The 21409-nt window shown below is 41.3% G+C and overlaps 2 protein-coding genes across 11 annotated transcripts in view; one reads left to right on the forward strand and one right to left on the reverse strand.

Moving 5' to 3' along the window:
* LOC146515304 (pleckstrin homology domain-containing family A member 5-like) overlaps positions 1–20381 on the reverse strand; it is an 84750-nt gene extending 64369 nt beyond the window's left edge. For all 10 annotated transcript variants that reach the window (XM_085167721.1, XM_085167720.1, XM_085167717.1 and 7 more), the window contains exons 1-3: positions 20271–20381; positions 20073–20149; positions 17664–17721 (exon numbers count right to left, since the gene is read on the reverse strand). In XM_085167721.1, coding sequence (XP_085023847.1) covers positions 17664–17721; positions 20073–20149; positions 20271–20362 — 227 coding nt within the window. In that variant the 5' untranslated portion in view covers positions 20363–20381. The remainder of the gene's footprint in view (positions 1–17663; positions 17722–20072; positions 20150–20270) is intronic.
* The window catches only part of LOC146515305 (1-phosphatidylinositol 4,5-bisphosphate phosphodiesterase zeta-1-like), a 43870-nt gene continuing 42825 nt past the window's right edge, over positions 20365–21409 (forward strand). The window contains exon 1 of the mRNA XM_085167735.1: positions 20365–20469. The gene's annotated coding sequence lies outside the window, so the exon portion shown is untranslated. The remainder of the gene's footprint in view (positions 20470–21409) is intronic.

Here is a 21409-nt window from a genome sequence, read left to right on the forward strand (position 1 = left end):
CTCGTTGCCAATTACCGGCATGATAGCAATACAATGGCATTAATCAATGTCAGTTGCAGATGCTATCTGTTGTGTCACATCGATTTTCTGCTCGTTCAGTGTTCGGTGACAGTGTAATAAAGAACTGAATGACTTCTACACAACTATTTTTAATATAGAAAATTTAATATAGAAAAAAGCAACAAAAAAAGAAAGAAGAAAAAAAACATCAATATCAGCAATCAGGGTATCAGGCAAATTGTTGTTTTAAACACTGCAAGACTATTTTTAAACCGCATTTTCATATTTTCTTAGAAGGGACCACATATAACAAATGGTGAAATCTGTTGATGTTCTGTGTATCTGAAAGGGGAAAAAAATGTCAGCTGATATATAACAAACAAAAAAAAAAAAACCCCACACACATCAAAAGTATACTTAAACCTGTCATATTACTAGGGATGGGTATCGTTTAGGTTTTATCCAATACCGGTGCCAAACCGGTACTTTTGAAACGGTGCCGGTGCTTAAACGGTGCTCAAACCGGTGCTTAAAGAATGGAGAACACAAAATTGGTCCAAAAACCTCTCATGTTCAGCTGTTTTTTTGTAAAAAGATAACAAGGTTAGCCTTTTCTGCAGCTATGGGGCATATATGGTATCATTCTTGGCTGGAAGCAGTGCTTAAACAATGGAAAAAAAACACAAACTTTGTCCAAAAACCTCTCATGTTTAGCTGTTTTCCACTTTTTCTTTGGTCATTTTAGCCTTTTTGGCCAGGGTGAAGGGAGTATCTGCCATCAAACAAGAAGACAGCCGCATGTAGCTATGATGATGTTTGCTAGTTCACCTTACATGCATTAATGTAATAACGTGGTTAGCCTACTCAACGTAAATTACACATGAACAACATTAAGCTACTCACGCAGAGAAGAACGGCTGCTGCTGCCATCATCATCCGTCATCATTTCTGCTACACTGGCAGGGCTAGGGGCCAGGACTCTCCTCTTCGGGTTTTTGGGGGATGTTGCAAACTCCGGGTCCGATAACAGGCACCACACCCGCAGTAGATGTGCACGGTGTGAGGTCTCGCAGCAAGCTATCAAATACGGCGCATTTCTCGGCTTTCAAAAAAAACGCTATGCGTCGCCAGGTGTTTCATCGGATTTGAGGTGTTACCTCCTTTGACAGTATCACAGTATTAGCTTAAAGCACTTGTTGCAGGCTGCTGAGTTTGCATATTGTGCTGTGAAGTACAGCCAGACTTTTGACCGCTTCACCTTGGGCATTTTTAATCTGTAGCTCTGCTCTAAAAGAACGTACGTACCAGGACCCGCCTACTATCCTCGGAAACATAAAATGATTGGCTAGAATCTAAAGTGTATCACAGCTCAGGGAAAAAAAAAAGCACCGAAATAAAGCACCGAAATGTGCGCTGCTTTTCGGTCTGGTTACTACCGTTTATGACAGAACCCATCCCTACATATTACTGACTTAAAGTCATATCAACATACTGTAGTTGATAGGACTACTAATAGGAATGAAAACACTACACACCTAGATCTAGACAACCACAAATAAAAAATGCACAGTAAGACAAGGTAACATCTGTCTGAGAAGTGTCCATTAGTTTAAAATGTGTAAGCCTCACCGTGACGAGACTGTGACAGAGAGGTGATAAGTTCTCCAGACAGAACCTAAAATTGTTTCCAATAGACCATGATTCATTTCCCCAGGAGAGTAATAAACAAGCCTAACTATAAACCAAGGTGGTAATCAAGTTCTGATTCAAGGGAAGAGGAATTCACATATGCTCACAGACATCAGAAAACCATTACGCAGCCAAGTACCAAATCTACAGTCTAAGGCACCTTGAAACACTTTCTATGTAAAACAAAACAGAACCAGTCCTACACACAAGCCTTCATTGACTCAGCTGCAGTGAAACGTTATGCAGTACCTGTTAGGTTCTGTTAAAAGAACAATGAAAACTAGAGAAATATGGACTAATGGGTATACCATGAGCACGACATGACTAATCAGTTGATCAGCAAAGCACTCACAGTACTAAAATGTTTGAATTAGCACATCCATGTGATTTCATATCTCCCACACAGTTACCTCCCATATCGCAAGAGTACATTGCACTTTTGATATAGATGAGAACTATTAAAGAATATATGAAAACCATCGAATTATTGTTTCTGCTGACTGGTCTTTTTAGCTGCTACTATTCATGGTTTTTCTATCCATTAACAATCCATCAAAGAGCATAAACACGAACGATTGTGTAAAGTAAAATATCCCTTTTGGGTGCTATTCTTTTTTTTTCATGTGAAGTTAACTAAGGTTCACATGTACAGGCTCTTTCATTGATGCCAATTCCCAAAAGCTAAATGCACCAAGGTTTCTTCTGTCAGTTTTTAAAATTGTCTGCTGTGTTGCAATGATGCGTGGGAGTATAAGAGAGAAAAGCTGGCCTAATTCACACATACCTCTCTTATCCTTCCTTGCAGAAGGCTCTATCGATATCTCATTAGCTGAATGCCTCTGCTAGCATCGCCGACAGCATAGCCAACAAGGTTATGGATCGTTATTGGTCCCTGGCTTTTACATAAAGATCAGTTGATGCTTCAAAAATGAAGACAGAGCGTGCAGGAGTTAAAGTCCTGTGCTTTTAGGGTGATGGAAGCTTGAACCAATATGTGTGGACAGCACTAAAGTGCCTACAGCCAGGTTTGACATAAACAGGGACCACAAGAATCACGCTGAACCAAGAGACACAGATACCAGTTTCTGGGTCTCATCTAACCCAGAAACCCCAAATGAGGGCCCTTTCCCCTCAAATAAAAAAAAATGCTGAGAAAGTCAAATAGTGCCGGTAGCGTTATTATCGTTATTTAACTGGGGAAAAAGACTAAAGTCTAAAACTTATTCTGCAAGATTGGCCACAAAACAGCATCAGCTAAATCACAGTGATTACACACCAGTGAAGTGAAATGCATACAATAAGCACACATACACATAAAATGAAGGATGAAATACAGAGCCATCAGGATTATGACCATTAGGACTGAGTGGATATCTCACGTTTGGTCAGGCGAAAGTCACAAGCCAGTATAGGCCGCCTTGAAGTCATTTAAAATTGCTTAAATTAAATGAAACCAGCTTTCCAAGATTCAGTTCATTTACCAGCTGATTCAACCAGACAGATATTCAGATGTGTTCAATCTTATTGCCACAGATGTATCAACTCAAGCACCTGGTTATGCAGTCTACACAGAATGGGTCGCTCTAAAGAGCTCACTGAATTCAATAATGCTACGGTAATATGATGCCCTTCCTGCAACAAGTCAGTTTGTGAAATTTCTTCCCTCCCATTCAACTGTAAGTGGTATTACTGCAAAGTGGAAGCATTTAGGAACCACAGCAACTCAGCCACAAAGCGGCAGACCGCATAAAGTTACAGAGCGGGGTCTCCAAGTGTTGATGCGTTTAGTGTGTAAAAGTCCCCGACGCTCAGCTGACTCAACATCTGCAGAGCTCCAAACCTCCTGTGGCATTAACATCAGCACAAAAACTGTGCGCTGAGCTTCATGGCATGGGTTTCCACAGCCAAGCAGGTGTAATGTGTAGTTGAACCAGTACTTTTGTCCAGCTATTGCATCACACCAGCTGAGAGAAAGCACACCGTCCAATCAGATCATACAATGTGTAATTTACAAAAGCAGTTGTGGTAAACTGTGAGCAACACAAACAGTATTTCAGTTGTATGACTCTTTGTAGTTTACTAAAATGCTGCTTTGGAGTCACAGCAGACTGTTTCTCTGTTATTATGGAAAGACGCTTTGACATTCAGTCAAAGACATTTTAAAACACTGTTGTACTAACAATCCAAATGTGGAAGTTTCAAACCCAACGAGGCACCAGGAGTGCTCAAAAGAAAGCCCATTCTCATCCCTGGGGGGGGGGGGGGGGGGGGGGGGGCCAGTGAGTAGTGCCTTGTCAAAGCCGCTAGCTAATTTAGGCACAAAGTGTCCACTGTTGTAAACAGGTATGTTTTAACCCAAACCAAATAGGTTTTAGTGCCTAAACTAGCTAACAAGTGGAAAGTGTAAAAAGAAAGAAAAAGGCCCAGCATGAAGCTAAACCAGGGTCTCCTGGCTGTTAACCCTGGGAATTATTCTACCAGCAGCTCTCCAACCTCCTAATGAAGCCTCTCTGTTAAATGTGCCCATTGGCTGTCAGAGACCAATATAACCATTTCCAGAGCTTTAAAGCACAAAGAATCCCACCCAGCTACATAACAGAGAGATGCAGGAGGCACCTGATCAGGCAACATTACTATCATATTAGTATTTAACTAGTAAACTGTGAAAATGATATGACTTAGGTAAATACATTATTGAGTTGGATGAATGTAACCACAATCAAGTCTTAGCCAGCACAATGCTTCTGCTTCAAAGAAATGTCTTTGAAGCATTGTGCTGGCTAAGTTTCTAAATCTGAATAAACATGAATTTTTTGAACATTGCCATTTTGAGTGTGGGTAGGGGTGAAGCCAATTTTAAGCTTGGCAGTGAGCCATCTTCAACTGTGCTTTAGTTCTTGGCAAAGAGCTAACTTCTTGTGTACACATTTGCGCCGTCACACCGAATGACTAATAAGCCTCCCTCCTCCATAAATAAACAATGAAAACAAACGGGACGAGTGGCAACTCTAACAGCTTACAGTCCACTTACAGCTAGTTCTAAATCATTACACGAAAACCTGCTATAGATGTGGAGGGAGGATTTTTCAGACATATTACAGGCCAGGGCCCACATTTATCAAACACTTCACCGCTCAGAACTCATTAAGTCTGACTTGGACCAAAAATACAAAGTTGCTCGAGAGTTAGACACGAAGCTTAAGGCACAGACTGTCGATAAGGAAACATGATGTCTCATTTTTTATTCTGACTGTTAAGACTGGTAGGATGGAAAACAGCAAACTGAGATTCATTGCTGGTGTATCATGTCAAATCAAATTTTAACTAGCAGGCAAAATATAGTTTGTTTTGTTTTTTTTACACCATGAAAGCATTTACTCAACCAGCAACTAACCTGAAAAACCAGTTTGCATGCAAATCTGTATGCTGTCTATCAGGGCTCTGAATTCCTATCAATGATCAAAGTAAAGTAATCTGCACATATACTCTTATAATAACAAGCTCACTCACTCATACTGTATATGCTCACTGTACTCTAAGGTAAAACTAACTCACACAGCTGAGAAACGGTCAAATTTGTAACTGTTAATCACTTGAAAATATGTTCATTTTTCACCAATCAGCTAACCCTAGCAGCTCTAATCATCACACTCTGCACTCTCAGCATGCGTCAACATGTGCACAGTGCACATTATGCGAGGTGACAAAATCTACCTTGTGGTGGCACTAACTGTATAATCAGAATGATATCATAGCCCATCTATTCACCATTCTGACATTTACGCAGGTTAAATTTCCCATCCTTTTCGAACACACAGTTGAATACACGCAGTTGAATACACGCAGTAAGGACCCTCAGACTAGTGGCAGGCAGTAATAAAGCCATCACACGGGGAGACATTTTGAAGCATTCTCTAAAAGATTCATTTGAAGTGGTGGCTAAATCCAGCCACCTTACATGAGAAGCAGAGGTGCATTTATCTGCACCACCAGCAGGGGTCTTACTGTGGAAAACAGTGGGTTTCCTCTCATTCAGAGGAGGAGGAATGCCTGCACACATCACTTTGTGAATTGCAGCACAAATGTGGGAAGGCTGCATTTATCCTTGAGCAAGTACCGTTGATATTTAAAGCAGGCTCTCGACTTCTGGAAGCACTCGTCGCTGAATGCTGTAGAAACACACTGCGGAGTGCTGACAGCTGATTAGACTGATGGATCAATATGAGGTGCAGCCATTACTACAGTTATGAAGCCCCTGTCAGCTCACACCACTCTGGCCTCATCTCTCACACACAGCCTCCCAACAAAACTGAAAGCAGGCTGTGTGGAGCTGATACGCCGTATGAAAAGGTGGAAAAGATTGATTTCATTGCAGCTAGTCTCTAAAGGTAACATATGGAGCTTTTTCAACTGCTACTGGCAATGCAATCCCGAGTACGAGGGCACATTTCGGCAAAGTGCATTTTGTTGAAGTTTCCTTTCTAGTATGAGGGCTAGTCAAAAGTTGTACATGTGTCACTGTTAGTATGCATCTTAAACCCTAATGTGCCATGAAACATTTGCAAACCTCCCTTTTACATTAGGTTTACTGTTGTCTTTCAGCCTTTATAATACAGCACCAGCTCCAGCCATTTACTGCCTTCCGACATGCTATTAAAAAAAACAAAAAAACCCCACCTTGAATTCAAAAGAACATCCAAAGTGAGAGTTTTGGGTTAAGGTTATGTCCAGTACCCAGGCATCCAGCTCTTTCTAGCTAACTGTGAATCACCTGATCTCAAACAGGCGGCTCAAACTCCAGGATGCAGAAACCCAGCAAGCTTCCATGGCACAGATTTAGATCAAGGGATACACATTTAGCAGTTTGTCCTCCCCTGGGTTTTGTGTGTTTGTTTTTTTTATATGTCGTTTCACTGTGGCAAATTCCTCCCGTGTGGTAACTCAGGTGATGCCATTCAGCATGCAATACAAACAAATCAATCACAGCAGCACAGATTATTCAAAGACAGACCTGGCACACAGTTCAAATATTTGTTTAGGCAGGGACAGCTGAGGACAGAGTGTGGGAGGAGCAACTCGCCCACAGAGGAGCAACAAAAGGCACTGTATGCAATCACTGCTACTGTCAGTGCTCATCTCTCTGTCCCACATAGGGTGAACCAAATCCCCTGAAAGTAACTGGCTGTGCATACTATATAGATGCTGATTTATTTTCAACAAGTTTTTACATATCTCTACTCTCTGAAGAAGTCGTGACAACCTGCTACTATTTATATCCATGAGTGCCCCATCTAGTAGCAGTGCACTCAAGTCACGATGGGCCTCGCGCTAAAATGCATGCACACTGGCACACGGTGGGGGGGACTGATGCGCTTGTCAAAAAAAATAAATACATTTTAAAAAATGAAGTGAGGCAGATGGTCAAAAATAGCTATGGAAACCCTTCGCACAGGTACGTTTTATATATAGATGAAGGGCTTTTACAAATGCCAGCAACGCAGATGGGCTAAAGGGTAAGCATCAAGCTCTCTCTCCTAGAAGTGAACAAACAATTACTAGAGATTAGGTAAGGGTTATCACTGTACAAATGAGGCAGTGATATCAAAGGCTCACACCTAGGGAGACTAAGGCATCTGTGCTGTGGCTGAGCTTAAGAAACACAGATGAGAGCCGTGAAAGGATTAAAAACTTAAGGGGAGAGCCACAAAGAGAAACAATGTCCTGCTAATAGCATGCAAGATGCTGAGCCTGAATAATGCGTACCTATGAAAGCCCACTGTGGGACTGTAGGGGTTGCAGAGGGACAGCGTTGGAAACACTGTTGCCAGGAGAGACAGACAGACGAAAAAGCAAAGCCACAGTACCAATAGGACCAAGTGGGTATTAACAGCAGTGTTGAAGGGATATCATTTCTACCACTTTTCCTTTTATTTTAACTCTCTGGAAATGTATGAAACGACAATATGGCGCAATAGTTTAGTGGACCCTTTTCACACAAAGGCTTCACTGTGAAAACAGAGATTTGGTTCCGCTTTATAAATAAAGTTGAAGAAAAAAGACAATTTAAAAAAATAAGAAGAAAGAGGCAACCCCCTGCCTGCTTGAATTTGTTAAAGACAAATTCAGAAGTTTAATTTGTCTGTATTAGTGGTCCGGAGTCCTCTGTGGACATTTTAACACAGTGCTCCAAGAGCTCACAGCTGTAGAGCATTTGAGCAGAATGATGGCTTCCAAAAGCTCCCTAATCATCACAGACCATCTGGAAAACAACTGGGCCGTGCACTGTCCACTGGACCGAGGTAGACAGACAAGAGAGGCAGCGAGAGAAAGATAAAGCTGGGGAAAGAAAGTAAAAGATTTTTCAGGGTATGATATGGAAGCAGTAACATGTTAAGAGTGTAAGAGATATCCACCACTAATAGATCAGAGAACCGATAACATGGGCAAAAAGTAAAGTATTCCAGTTGCAAATAAAAGTCGCTTTCCCCTTCGTCACTCACCGATCAGCTTGCTTTATTTCCACAGATTTCTCTACCATGGGCACCCTGGAAAACAGCTATGAGTAGAAGCTTTATAGATCTCCTCGGGCCTTTCAGAAGCAGCCTGTACGGATTTGAAATGTTCTAAATTGTCCTTGTGACTTAAGACTTCATAGCCCTCTGTAACGTACAAATATACACATTGCAATCAAGGAAAATTGACTATAGTGAAGTGAATGCAGAATAAGACTTAAGCATATCCCTCGAAAATCAGAATCTGAAAAACGACAACACAGTCAGCATACCAAGTTTTCATACGTAATCCAAAGCATTTGTGGGGTAATAGCAGACTAGAGCATGACCTCCATGGAGGCAGCTGTCCCTGGATTCAACCTGACACAACATCAGCATAGGATGGCTCATTGCAGATTAATACAGGGATTAATCAGGTTCAACAGCTCTCTCAGCATTAAATGAAAGACACCGCATAACTAAGAGGCTTTAGGACCAAAGAATTACTGTCATCTATATGCTCCCTTACTTAACCCAAAGGTGTGGGCCTACATTTGCTTTATATATTCTGTAAGATTTAACCAGAAAGGGCTAAATTACAGAAATAACTATAAAACAATCACAACATCTGATCACCAGCAAGGCTTGTGTGGACTACAGCAAAGTCATATGTGCAAACACATACATATCCCACCTAAAACGCCATAGAAGGTGAGTTATGATTATGTTAAAACCCCGTCCATATTTTTTGTCCTCCATTTTTTCTCATGGGATGAAAGGAGAAGCAATCGCTGTGCACACAATTTGTAAACAACATGCACATTACAAAGGGCTAACTTGGTCTGATGTGGCTTTACACTGAGAAACTGTCTTAATCAGCACCTGGGGCAGCCACCAACATCAGAGCATCTCTTACACATATGTTCACAAGCAGAGCATCTGAACAGACACACACTTTACACCCCCTCCCCCCCCCCTTCCCAATAGAAGCCAGATGGTGAGGACCCCACCGAGACTTAAAGGCGTGAGAGCAGTGCGAGCAGCTCAAAGCTCGCCTTGCTGACTGTCTGTCTCCCAGTCAGCACCCAGCCACACAACAGAGAGTTATAGATGTGGAGATCAGGATGATGTACAGCAGTCTGGTCTCCCTCTTAAATCACATTACACACACAAGTGCTCTGCAAGAGTACTGAGCACAGACAGTGTTAGTGAGTCAGCAGTCACACACATCAGAGCCTCCCCCTGCCAAGAGGATGAGTAAATATTCTCTCAGCACTTTGCAGTTTGAATAAGACATTGTCCCGTGTGCCTTTTCTTAAGGTTAGTCACATGTAATGGCCAACTTACAAACAATAACCCAATAGGCTTTGATGTTATGACTGAAAACTAAAATCTGGTTTTCATTTGACTCAAAGTTTGTAATTGTGTCAAATCCAAAATATGGTCAAAATTTCATAATGTGCTAAAGAAGGTCAGAGCAGTGACACAGCATTTCATTCACCTCTGTGTAATCTGCAACCGTGAGCTGTATGTTCTGTCCTGCTGCTCCTCTCTGTTGCTCATAGATCTCTTCCTGAAAGGAGCGGGCAGTTCCACCTAATGCTGCTGATACTGGAACACCCTCAAAACCAAGGGTGTGATTTTTTTGTGGTGAGACTTGAAAAATGCACATGTGACTAACATCAGTTTGTCTTAACGTGATAAACAGAGGGTACTTCAAAGCTTCTTTTTTTTCAGGCCACTCCACATGGAAAGCAGTTTTGACATCCGTCATTCACCACAGACTTGCATTCAATCTAAGCTATCAATCAACGCTGGCTTTTAGACACGCAGGACTCTTAACCTGTGCACTGCGTATAAATAAATAAAACAAATAAACCCCATACACACAGATGTTGATCTCTTCCTGATGCGTCCACATGCAGAACATTTTCATACATTTCTGATGTCAGCCTGGTGAAGAGAGTTTGCCCAGAAGTAGCTCATTGTTTTAACATATGACACGAGGAGCGAGCACTGGATCAGACTGAGAAACACTCACTGGATGGCAACTTGTGGTTTTCTAATTCTAATAATGACCACAATCTGCAAAATTAACTTAAGGTTTTATTAACATGACCTGAAACCAGTAAAGGCACAAATTCATGTGGAAAATGTTTACAGTGGTCACAGAGTGAGGGAGCTGAGAGGCGCTTTCACAGTCGCAGACATCTAAATAACCACAGGAGTTGCTCTCGGCCGGCCCCTTAAGAAGAATGCAGGTTTTTCCATGGGTTCACTTTTCAGACCCAGAAGGTTCATACATCTTTTATACTGCCTGTGATGAGGGACTACAACTCAAAGGACAGCATGCAAGCATATCGCTACATCATCCAGTTGTGTGCATGCAGCATCCCTGTTTACCACTAGCATCTGTGGTGTGATGAGGTCGATCTAACCTTACAAATGTCATAAAACTTGAATGTTTTTTCTTGTAAATTTGTGGCTTTATTTCATAAATTTGCATCTTTAATCTCAGAAACTCAGGAGTTTGTTTCTGAATATTAACTCCCTTCTTCTGGCTTTCTAATTAATTTTCCTGTGCACTGTCACAATTCTTTATCACTGAGTAGTTTCTCGTGTGGACTCCCAGCTTAAAGGTTTGTGTGTCACCTCAATTTTTAACAAGTGCTCAAATTTCCTACAATGTACAAGGAGGAAGTTAGTAGAATCAGAAATGAATTACCTTGTACATGTGATTGTGGTCATTTGTCTTTGTGAGACAGACTGGCAGGCTTTCCTATGCGCACCCTGCTTCTCATACAATGTCTTGTGGAACAAGCTACAGCTCTTGCAATACAAATGAAAGGAACTGGCTTTACTTGTTCCCTCTATAATAAATCTCTTGATATACTACGAGCCAGGGCACATATGGTAAAAAAGCCTTCTCTGCATGACTGATCACAGCTTTGCTTTCACAAGTCAGGGTTTAAATAACCTGTAGGTGTTATCAGACAATTGAATATACAACCTTAACTTGCATCTATTTATTTTCAAGTCCAAGCGCTTGATTCTGCGCCTTCCTCTCCACTTCCATGACTGGATTTTCAGGGTTACATAATCAGGGCTGATATAAGGCTTTGCTCACAGCTATGGTTTATTTCCTGGAGAGAAGGGAGTGTCTTTAAATGTCTGCCATAACTGTCATTCTCACAGTTAAGGAGGGTTCATAGGGACTCCCATCGTTCTTACACAGAAGGATTATGACCTCAACTCTGAGTTCTTGAAAAGCTACTGACAATGATGCTGCAAACCCAGGTAGACAGAAATGAGAAATAGAGTGAAGTCATTCCTCAATTTAAAAAAAATCATTTTCACTCTGGTCAATAAAAACAAACTCCCCCACCCCCTACCCCATCTTCAAGGGCTGTGACTTTTTAATCTCCATCTTACGATCGCTGATAAGACGCCTGGGTTTACTGAAACTCCAGATGTCATTGTCTGAAAATGAGACTGAAAAAGAGACAAGGCAAGCCAAAAACACTGGTAAAGGTGAATGCATCGAATGCAATAAAATGTTTGTGAACCCATTCAAATTACCAGGACTTCTGCATTGATTATTTGCAATTAGTGCTCTGACTTTCATCCACTGTATGTTTCAGCTTAGGCAAAGGACTGCTGAACACCTTGGAGTCACTGAAAGAGCAATACCATAAAATTGTATCAGTAAGCTTTTCAGGATACTGTCAGGGCAGCAGCCCATGACCTGCAGCTTAAGAGAGGTTGGGAGATGCAGTAAGATCACAATCCCAAAGCACACAGTCAAATCAGTGACACGAATGGTTAAAAATGAAGAAAAATCCTGTTTTAGTATTGCAAAACTGACCTTAGCCCAATTGGGATGCTGTGGCATGACCTGAAGAAGGCTGTTGAATGAAGACATCCCAGAAATACTGATGAACTGAGGCAGTTTTGTAGGAAGAAAAGATCCAAAATTCCTCCTCATCATTGTGCAAGTCTCATAAGCAGCTACAGGAAATGTCTGAGAAAGGTTGCTGCTGCTGGAGTAGCTCAACTTTAAATCTAAAAGTTTACTTATGTTTTCTTTACCCTGCAAGGACACGAAAACGGTTTGGGTGTTATTACTTTAGTCAGACATGTCTATAACTGTTACTTAGATGACACTGACATTCAGCCAGCTTGCCAACTTTAAAGGTTGTAATATTTCTGTTGTGTTCACAGCTTGTTTCTACTGTCACTGCAACTATGCAGAGGTAAATAAAAATTAAGATATAAAAATACTAATAGCTCATCAACTGGGGATGAACGCCTACGGTCACTCCTGCAAGTGGTGCACCCAAAGGAGGGTGGACCATGCAGGCCTCCAGACAGACGGATTGGTGCAGCATCCTCTTGTGACGCTATACTGGTCTGTTGTGATAAAGAGTAAGACAACAAATCTACATTTCTATCCTCATCTATGGTCATGACTGAAAGAATGCGATCAAGGATACAAATGATGGAAATGAGCTTCCTCCAAAGGGTGGCTGTACTCTCCCTTAGAAACAGGGTGAAGAGCTCAATAATTTGGGAGGGGCTCAGAGTGGAGCCTCTACTCCTCCACATGGAAAGGAGCCAGCTGATGTGGTTCAGGCATCTAACTAGGATGCCTCCTAGAAAGCGTTTTTTCAGGCATGTGCTACCAGCAGGAGGCCCCAGGATAGAACATAATGTAGAGACTTTGTCTCTTGTTCGGGAATGTGTCAGTGACTTCTGGGATGAGCTGGAGGAGGTGGTCAGTAAGGGAGGCCTGGACATCTCTGCTGAGACTGCTGCCCCAGTGACCTGAACCCGGATAACCAGCCGAGACGGAGGGAGGGAGGATAGTTGGATGTATACTAACATAATTTCAAATAGAACATCATCTTTAGGTTTAAAGTGTATTTCTTTTGAACAAGAGATTTAATGTGAGTCAGTATGAAAAATATTGACTTATTATAGGCCAGTATCAACTATGCTAACTGATATCAACATATTAGCATATAACATAAAATTTATAGATGTCAGCAGCTGTACCACACAAGATTTGCCCCATACAAATGTCAAAGAGCTAAAAGCTTTTTTTTTAAATAATGATGATCCCTCCCTTGCACAAAAGATGGAACAGATAATTAACATAGCAAATAAGCAGAACAAAAAAAACCCCACTCTGCATCAGCAATCAGTCAGATTGTTATTTAAAACACTGATGTTGCTGCATCCCAACAGGAAACCTATTATAAGCAGAATCTAGGTTATCAATTTTAAAAAAAACACAGTCATTAAAAAGATTATTATATGAACTTTATCATTTAGTTTTGATGGACATTAACCACCAATGAATATTGGTCTGGGAGTAACCTGACACATGAGTACACAGGCTTTTAAAGCAGAGAAAGCCAACAGCTAAACACAGATCCACTGAGGAGATTTTTGTCATAATTGACAACATTTTAATTGACATGCTTTCTTCTGCTCTGAGTGATGAATTATGCAGCAGCAGAAGTGAATAGCCTAATGAAAATGGTAGTTGGAGAGCAGACTAGCACGATATGTATATTTTATGTTGCATTTCACACTGATAAGCTATTGGAAACAGTAAGTTGTCCTCAAAGCTCACTTGCAAAAAGTCGTCAAATGAAGCATTACTAACTGGACAGCCATCAAGCAAAACTGTAGGGTCACATGCAGACTGCTTATTACTCACTCATTAGGCTTCAAAACAAGATAACAGCAGTCTCTTTGCCAAACCTAGCGCAATTATCCCTGAGTTCAGCAGTTTGCGTTTTTTTTTCCTCCATTCCCAGACAGAATTAATGAGACAAGAATAGCAAACAAAGACCGGGAACTGACTTCTGCACCTGTCTTTCATAAACATAATTACACTTACAGCATCGACGAGGCAGCAAACTTACAATTAGGGTCACCCCTTTCCTACTATATATTAATGCTATGACACCTTTGCTTCACTCAAAGTCACTTCACCTAAGTTGCCCTGACACACACTTCTGAGAGGTTTTCACAGGTCTGGAATGCTCATTAGCAAAATGTGACAAAACACAGCAAAAAGTGCCTAAATCACAGGCCCACTTCTTGTTCAAAATGAGGCTTGAGTTAGAATCTGGGATTATGTGCTATGGAGCTAAAATGAAAAAACAAATCTGCCAGATGGACCAGTCTCATAAAATACTGTTTCATCACAAATAATAACAAGCTGAACAGATTTGGGTGGCTGCTGGATTTACTCATAGACACGAGGGAGAGAAAATGTCTTAAAATAAAAGTAGAAATGCTTGACTTTGCCTGCAGTAGTCTGCACAGAGCAATGCATATAGTTTTTGTGCTTGTATATACTTTTGTAACAGATGTATCTTCAGCGACCAGGAGTGCATAGAGGTTAAGTTAATGAGAGATAGGACCCAACTTCTAAGGTGTCTACTATTCTTATAAGTGGATTATCATCTCAGAGTATAATAGCAGGAGAATAGCTGAAGTGTTCTCTGATTTATTACCAAGTTCAACAGCTGTGAAGGTGGCCAGAACTCCTGACTTAAGAATTTGGATGCAGTCGTACTTAGGTACATCTGGCATTTTTACTGAAGCATCTTAGCAAAAAAGACCGGCACACTTTCAGTGCCTGGAGTCCTGTCAGACATGGAAGCAAAGCACTTGCACTGCACTGACTGTTTTGACTGCCTGTGAATAAAATTAACAAGTTAACAGCTTGCTGATTTATACCTCACCAGGATCTCTGTTACTTGGGTAGCAAGCACCCACCACCTGCCAGTTGGAACACACCACAAAGTTAAAAAAAAAAAAAAAAAAAGAAAAAAATCCTATTTTTGCATCAGGCAACCCAGAAACCAATCCAGAAAAGTGGTGCGAGTCTGAGGAGAGCAGTAAGCTATGATTGATTCAATTAACATCTCCAGTGACCTTCATTCATTCAGAACTCACGGCGCCACAAACTAATCAAATCTTGGGATGGAGCATGCCTCTAGTCCACACTATCACACCAACAACCTGCAATTCATCCTTCCCAGCACATCTCATCAGAGGACAGCCTGCGTCAGCACAATCTGCTCCTTGATGCTCACACTGTGTAACCCGACGGTAACAGCCAAGCCACACAGCCAGCATGTGAATAAGCCAGATCCTTTGGCACAAGGTTTTTTTTTTTTTTTAGGCTTTCTAGCAAAACAGCCACAGAAATTGATCAATAAACGTGTCTATATTTCACACAAGTGTGTGTTTAGAGCCACTGCTTGAATATAAAAAAAAAGGTCTCCAAACTTGTGATATTTAATACAAAATTGATGACAAAGCAATAATAACCTACTGTAAAACATAAGAACAGCTGTCACTGGGCTAATTGTACTGGAGAGCTTTGAGAGGCTTTTACTGGCAACCTCACACAAAGCCTCAAAATGCCTCAAGGACCGTCCAAGACAGTTATCATATAAAGCTATCAACAAAGCTCTATGTCAAAACATGAGTCACAATGAAATTAACAGGCATGGTTTTACGCAGCCTCGTAACTTAAAGCCTAAAAAAACCTTAAAGATGTCTTGATCTCTGATCTTGTGCCCTAAGTTGACCAAATATTTTTCCAGCATGTGCCACCATCTTTAAAACACTCGCAGTTCTGACGACATGACTCAAATTCTAAAAGCTCTTGCTAAGTTAAAACAACAAAAGAAGCAAAGTCGTTCCCAAGAAACAGGACGGGGAAAATGTTTACTTACTAAAAGAGGACACAGAAGGAAGATGGTGAAAGTGTCGGTCAAATGTTGGTCACATTGCTCTGGGTTACTAGATTTTCATTACTGTTTTAAAAAAGAGGGAATTGCTATTGAAGGTCAACAGAAGGGAGAATCAGTATGCTGAAGTCGTTTCTCTGTGTATTTTACTTGCTTCGCTTCAGTTTAGGACAAGCTCAGTTGAATCAGCCATCCGCATATTTTTGTTTACTCTGACCCTGCTGAAGCGCCGGTATGCCAGTATATGAGATAAAAGGCAACGATTTCATTTAAAATGCTTTTACTTTTCACAGTTTTGGCTAAAATTCAACCTACAGCTTAAACCAAATGTGTTTTTCCTCACAAAAATGCAGATGGCCTGCTTTGTGGGGGAGGGGGGGGGCAGGATGATTAGTTTGCGAGTTGTTTTACAGGCAACATTACCATGTCATTGGACTGTGCCAAAATCACAGTGATCATCTAATGAATGTCTTCCTCAACTCTGTTTTGCACCGAGAAGCTGAGATAAAATACTGGAATATAAAATTACTGCCTTTCAGTCCGACTGCCTGGCAGCCTGCCACATGAAGCTCCTCAAATTCATGAGGAAGTCAAAGGAGAGAGGATTCGATGAGAATAATAGGGTATAATATCCTATTTTCATATGGCGCGTATGCTACATCCTCAGTCATTCAGAAGCCTTCTTGTACTTTGGCAGAGATGTTCACATACTACGCATCTATACGTGCCGTGCAACGTAATTGCAAGAGAACATGCAAAATAACAACATATTTCCCCCCCTCATACCCTTGGATTTGGAGGACAGATGATGAATCAGACCCCAATGAATGACAGCACTTGTGATCTCTTTTGATTAGCTGCATACATCAGGCTACTGGGGGAAGAGAGCAAAATGTGAAATTTACTGTATTTCAAAGACTATGGCCGACTGCTCACGTAATTCATGCAGAACCTGGGCTTCACACGGACAGGGTCACGAACTGAACAAAGTGTTTTAGTGGACACAGAGGATATATGACATTCTCCCCTGCCCACACAGCCACAAGAAATTAGCATACCTGAGATATGATGAAGGAATAAAAAAATGTCAAAAAAATCACTGGAAGGAGACATTGAATGAGAAGCCATTTACGTTTCCTATAGCGGAGTGGACTGGCATGTAGTATTTCGGAAATATTTTCCAGCATCTATTTAGGGACAAGTGTCATCCTGAAATGTGAGGAGCCATATAAGCCCAAACAGCGAGGATAACTGTCAGAAAAAGAGAACGCATTATACTTTGGCTCAACTCTTCAAGCAGACTCAGCTTTGAGCAGGGTAAGTCTGAATAAATACAAACAGCTTGCAAGAGGAAAGCAAGCACACTGTGTCCATGTCTGCCCGTTATTTGCACAATGTAGCTGTGTAATCATTAACTTTTGGGATAGGCCACACAAAAAGGGAGTAAAGGTTCCAAATTTACAACCTCTTTATATTGACACATCCACCACAAGGCGTGTTTTCAGGAGCTGCAGACTATTGAGAGGAGCGTTTCATTCCTCTGAGGTGACTTAAGTGGAAATAAATTAATTTATGCTTGTAATCGAGGTACCACGGTGGCGCGCAACGGGGAAATGTTTTGAATTTAGATGACATGTTTGTATGCAGAGGTCCTAAGGTTGCAATGGGTGTGCGTGTCATGCGGTAAAATAGGCGGGAAACTCACTTGATAAAGCACCGTGCTCCCTCAAACGTATATCCCTCCTCCCATCCAGTGGGTAAGTCTGTGAAAGAAGGAAAGGTGGACAAATATGTGAACAATCATGCAGCCATCAGCCACATTAAAAATCACTGAGAGGTGAAGCGTTACGATGCTATGTTCTGTTGGGGTTCTGTTGGGCCTCTTGGGTCCTGACATTCATAAAGATGCAGACCGAGCACACACCACCATGAAAAAGACAATTCCTGATGGGACGACTTGCGCTGCCAGACTGCAAATACTTCTCGTGAATGGTCTTTAACCTCCTAAGACCCGAACTCTTCCAAAGCATGCATTTTTAATTTCTCTTTGATATTTGGGCATATTGGCACTCGATGAATGTAAAAAACAAAGAATTACCAGATTTTTTTTTTTAACCTTATTTTTGTTTCTAAGAAAAATGAGAGCCACATATGAGGATATTCGTTTAAAAGTTCGATAGAACAGTGGCAGTATAATGTCCGCCTAAGTGGATATCAGGCCCTTGCAGAGTAAAGTTGAGTATTTTGGTCTAAATAACCCAAAATGTGATGTCCACATATGTGGACGCCAGGTCCTAGGAGGTTAAAGCTCCATGAGTGAGCACCAGAACAAGTCTAGTCCATGAAGCCCCGCTCAGCAATCCACCTGCAGCCAGTGTAGTAGCGGCTGATGCTACACAACACCTCCAGCATGCATGTATGTATGAGTGTTTGCCCAGAAAGTTAAAGGTGTTTTGGCCAGACATGAGAGACCCACTTACCCAAAACTAGGCAACCACCTTGAAAATGTAGAGTTTCTAGAATTTTCAAGCAAATTTTGAAAGTTCCAGTTTGTTAAAAAGGAGACATTTTTAAAAAATTTGAAAAAATATGTTTTGAAAAAAAGCAATAGGAGGCAAAGTATAAATAAAACTGCTATGAAATTAAAATATGAAAATTGGCGGCTCTCCTCCTAACACCCTCCCATCAGACAAATGCAGGCATCTGCTAGTGCTTCACAAAAGCTAAAACTCACTCAAAGCTGAGCTTCACATGGGACTCAAAAACTGCTCTGCTTTGTAAAAGTCCTCTACTTAACCCATTGCACTACTGCATATTCTCTGCACAAACTTTACTTTTTGCCCAGGTACTTCATTACAAGCTAGATTTTCTAGTGCCCTGAACGAGTGCCCAGAAAAAGTGTGAGTTTACTCCCCTCTTCATCCACATGAATTAGTGAGTGACACCAAAAATATGCTGCCTTTGCCAGCTTTATGCATCACCTTTAGGGTTGGAACTAATTATTCCGCCTGTGCTCAATTTGTCACTTAGTTTCTTGATAAATCAGTTCAGTCATCTGGTCAATAAACTGACTGAGGATACATTCAAATTTTGTGGTTTTGCCCCCGGAAACCACAAAAAAATATCTCATTTACTATTACACAACGCTAATAAAAGCATATCATTGCAAATGAAAAGAACAGAGCTATATCATGCTATTAGTAATTATTTTTTTAGAATAGCTGCCTGCCTTCTGGGCTTCAGCTCTGTGGTGAAATAATGATGGACATTTTTCAATTTTTGATACTAATAGAATACAATTTCTTAAAGAAAAGAAAATGTATGAACTCACATTCACATATTATTAAAAAAAAACCTCATTGGTTGCAGCCATATTCAGATGAAGCAGACACTCTTAACAGGAGAGGGGGGTGCTTGAAGTTAAAGAAGAGCTTGCTGCTGCTGTATATAGTTGCATCATAATCTCACCAGAAAAACGCACTAAGCAGCTAATTTTACCATGTCTTTAAGATAAGTCAAGCTATATATATATATATATATATATCATTAAAAAACAATTAATGATGATATTCAGCGGATCTATACTTCAATCTGCTACAGTTTTCCTGCTTACCTGTCACACAGGAGCTTACTGTTAAGTAGGGTCCTGTGTCAAAACACTTAAATGCACTAATCTTACTCCCCTGCACGGCCAACATAATGCGTTGGGTTATTCAAAGCCAAAACAAAAACAAAAAAACTACTTCCTACATTTGTTTACGTGCTTTAGTTGCTATTAGGCTAAAGGTCGCCTCTTCACTAGTTCTCGGGCGATATTGGCTAGTGTCCACTCTTCAACTCCACTGACTGACCAACCTGGGAAGAGGCAGCTGCGAAGGAAGTGGCACTAGCTGGGCAGAGGTGGGCACGAGAGGGCTCAATTTTCACAGCACGAGCGACAAAAACCCACTCGTGTGTTAAGAAACACGACGTGGATATCACAGCCTCTCTCTCACACACACACACGCACAGCGTGGGAAGTGTTCGCTTTTGGGTAACACAACAACAACACACTGCCGGGGCGAACACGAAAGGCGTTCAAGATAAGAGAAAAACTTGACAGTGACATCTTTACCTGGAGTTTTCCTGTGCCCGGTTATAACTGCCTCACCACTTACTGGATGCAGCCAGGTTGTACTCTTGGCTTCTTCGCTGTTGAGAGGGAGAGACAGAGAGAAAGAGCGAGAAATGCGTTCAAATCCAGCGGTGACTTTGTTCGAAATAGAAACGAGCAGAATGACTTGAAGCGTTTGCCTTTGGAAGGGATATTTACTTAACGAAGAAGACACGTCCATCCCGAGTAACACCATAACTCCAGGAAGACGGGAGACAAGAAATCCACTCGGGTTGTAGCTCCGCCGCCATGTCTGGCAGTACTGTATGACAATCGCGCGGCTCCGCTCGCCCAGGCAGCGCGTACACGGAAACCTTGGCAACGGCGGGTGGCTGAGAGCAGGGTGTAGAGCAGACAGGTAAAGTCCATTCATTTGTATGGGAGAATAATGGCTGGACAGCCGAGGGTTTTTTTTAACCCAAATTTTATTTTATTTCTTGACTGACACAATAAAAGAGTTATTTTACTTTTAGTTAAGTTTTTGCATCGCTGTGTACATGGCTTTAGTCAAAACATTCCTTTTGGATTTATTGTTCTCTATGGTTCTCTACGACTTAAATATACAGCCAGGATATTAAACCACATGTCCAATCAGCAAACTCACATGACAGCAACTCGGTGCATTTAGGCATGTAGACATAGTCAGGGCGACCTGCTGAAGTTAAAAACTGAACATCGGTTTCCCAGCAGCGACTTTTTAAGTGGCATGGTTGTTGGTGCCACATGGGCTGGTCTGGGTATTTCAGAAACTCCTGATCGTCTGTGGTTGAGTGAGATTTTCATCGAACATCCATCTCTGGCGTTTACAGATAGTGTAAAAACATATACTCTGCGCACTGCTTTAAGATGCGCACCTGGGTTGTAACTAAATGTCTTGGTGTAATGGTGTAGGATTAGTTATTTTCTTAGTACACGTAGTCACGCTCAAATCATATCAAACTGTTTTTTGATTTGTTTGTTTTTTTAAACATGAGTCAGCAGATCTCAATCCAGTAGAGCAGCTTTGGGATGTGATGGAAGAGATCTGCATCATGGCTGCACAGCCAACAAATCTGCAGCAACTGAGTGATGCTATCATATCGATATGGACCAAAATCTCTGAGCAGTGTTTCCAGCACCTTGTTGAATCTATGTCAAGAAGACTTGACATAGATTCATAGACATAGAAGGCAAAAATGGAGTCCAACCCAGTACTAGCAAGGTGTACCTAACAAAGTGTTCAGTGAGTGTATAATTTTTGTTTTGCACCCTTACACTCTTCACATTCTTTATATGTTTTTTTTCTTCTATGTCTCATC

This window comes from Neolamprologus multifasciatus, chromosome 7 (genome assembly GCF_963576455.1).
Source record: "Neolamprologus multifasciatus chromosome 7, fNeoMul1.2, whole genome shotgun sequence".
Classification (NCBI taxonomy): domain Eukaryota; kingdom Metazoa; phylum Chordata; class Actinopteri; order Cichliformes; family Cichlidae; genus Neolamprologus; species Neolamprologus multifasciatus.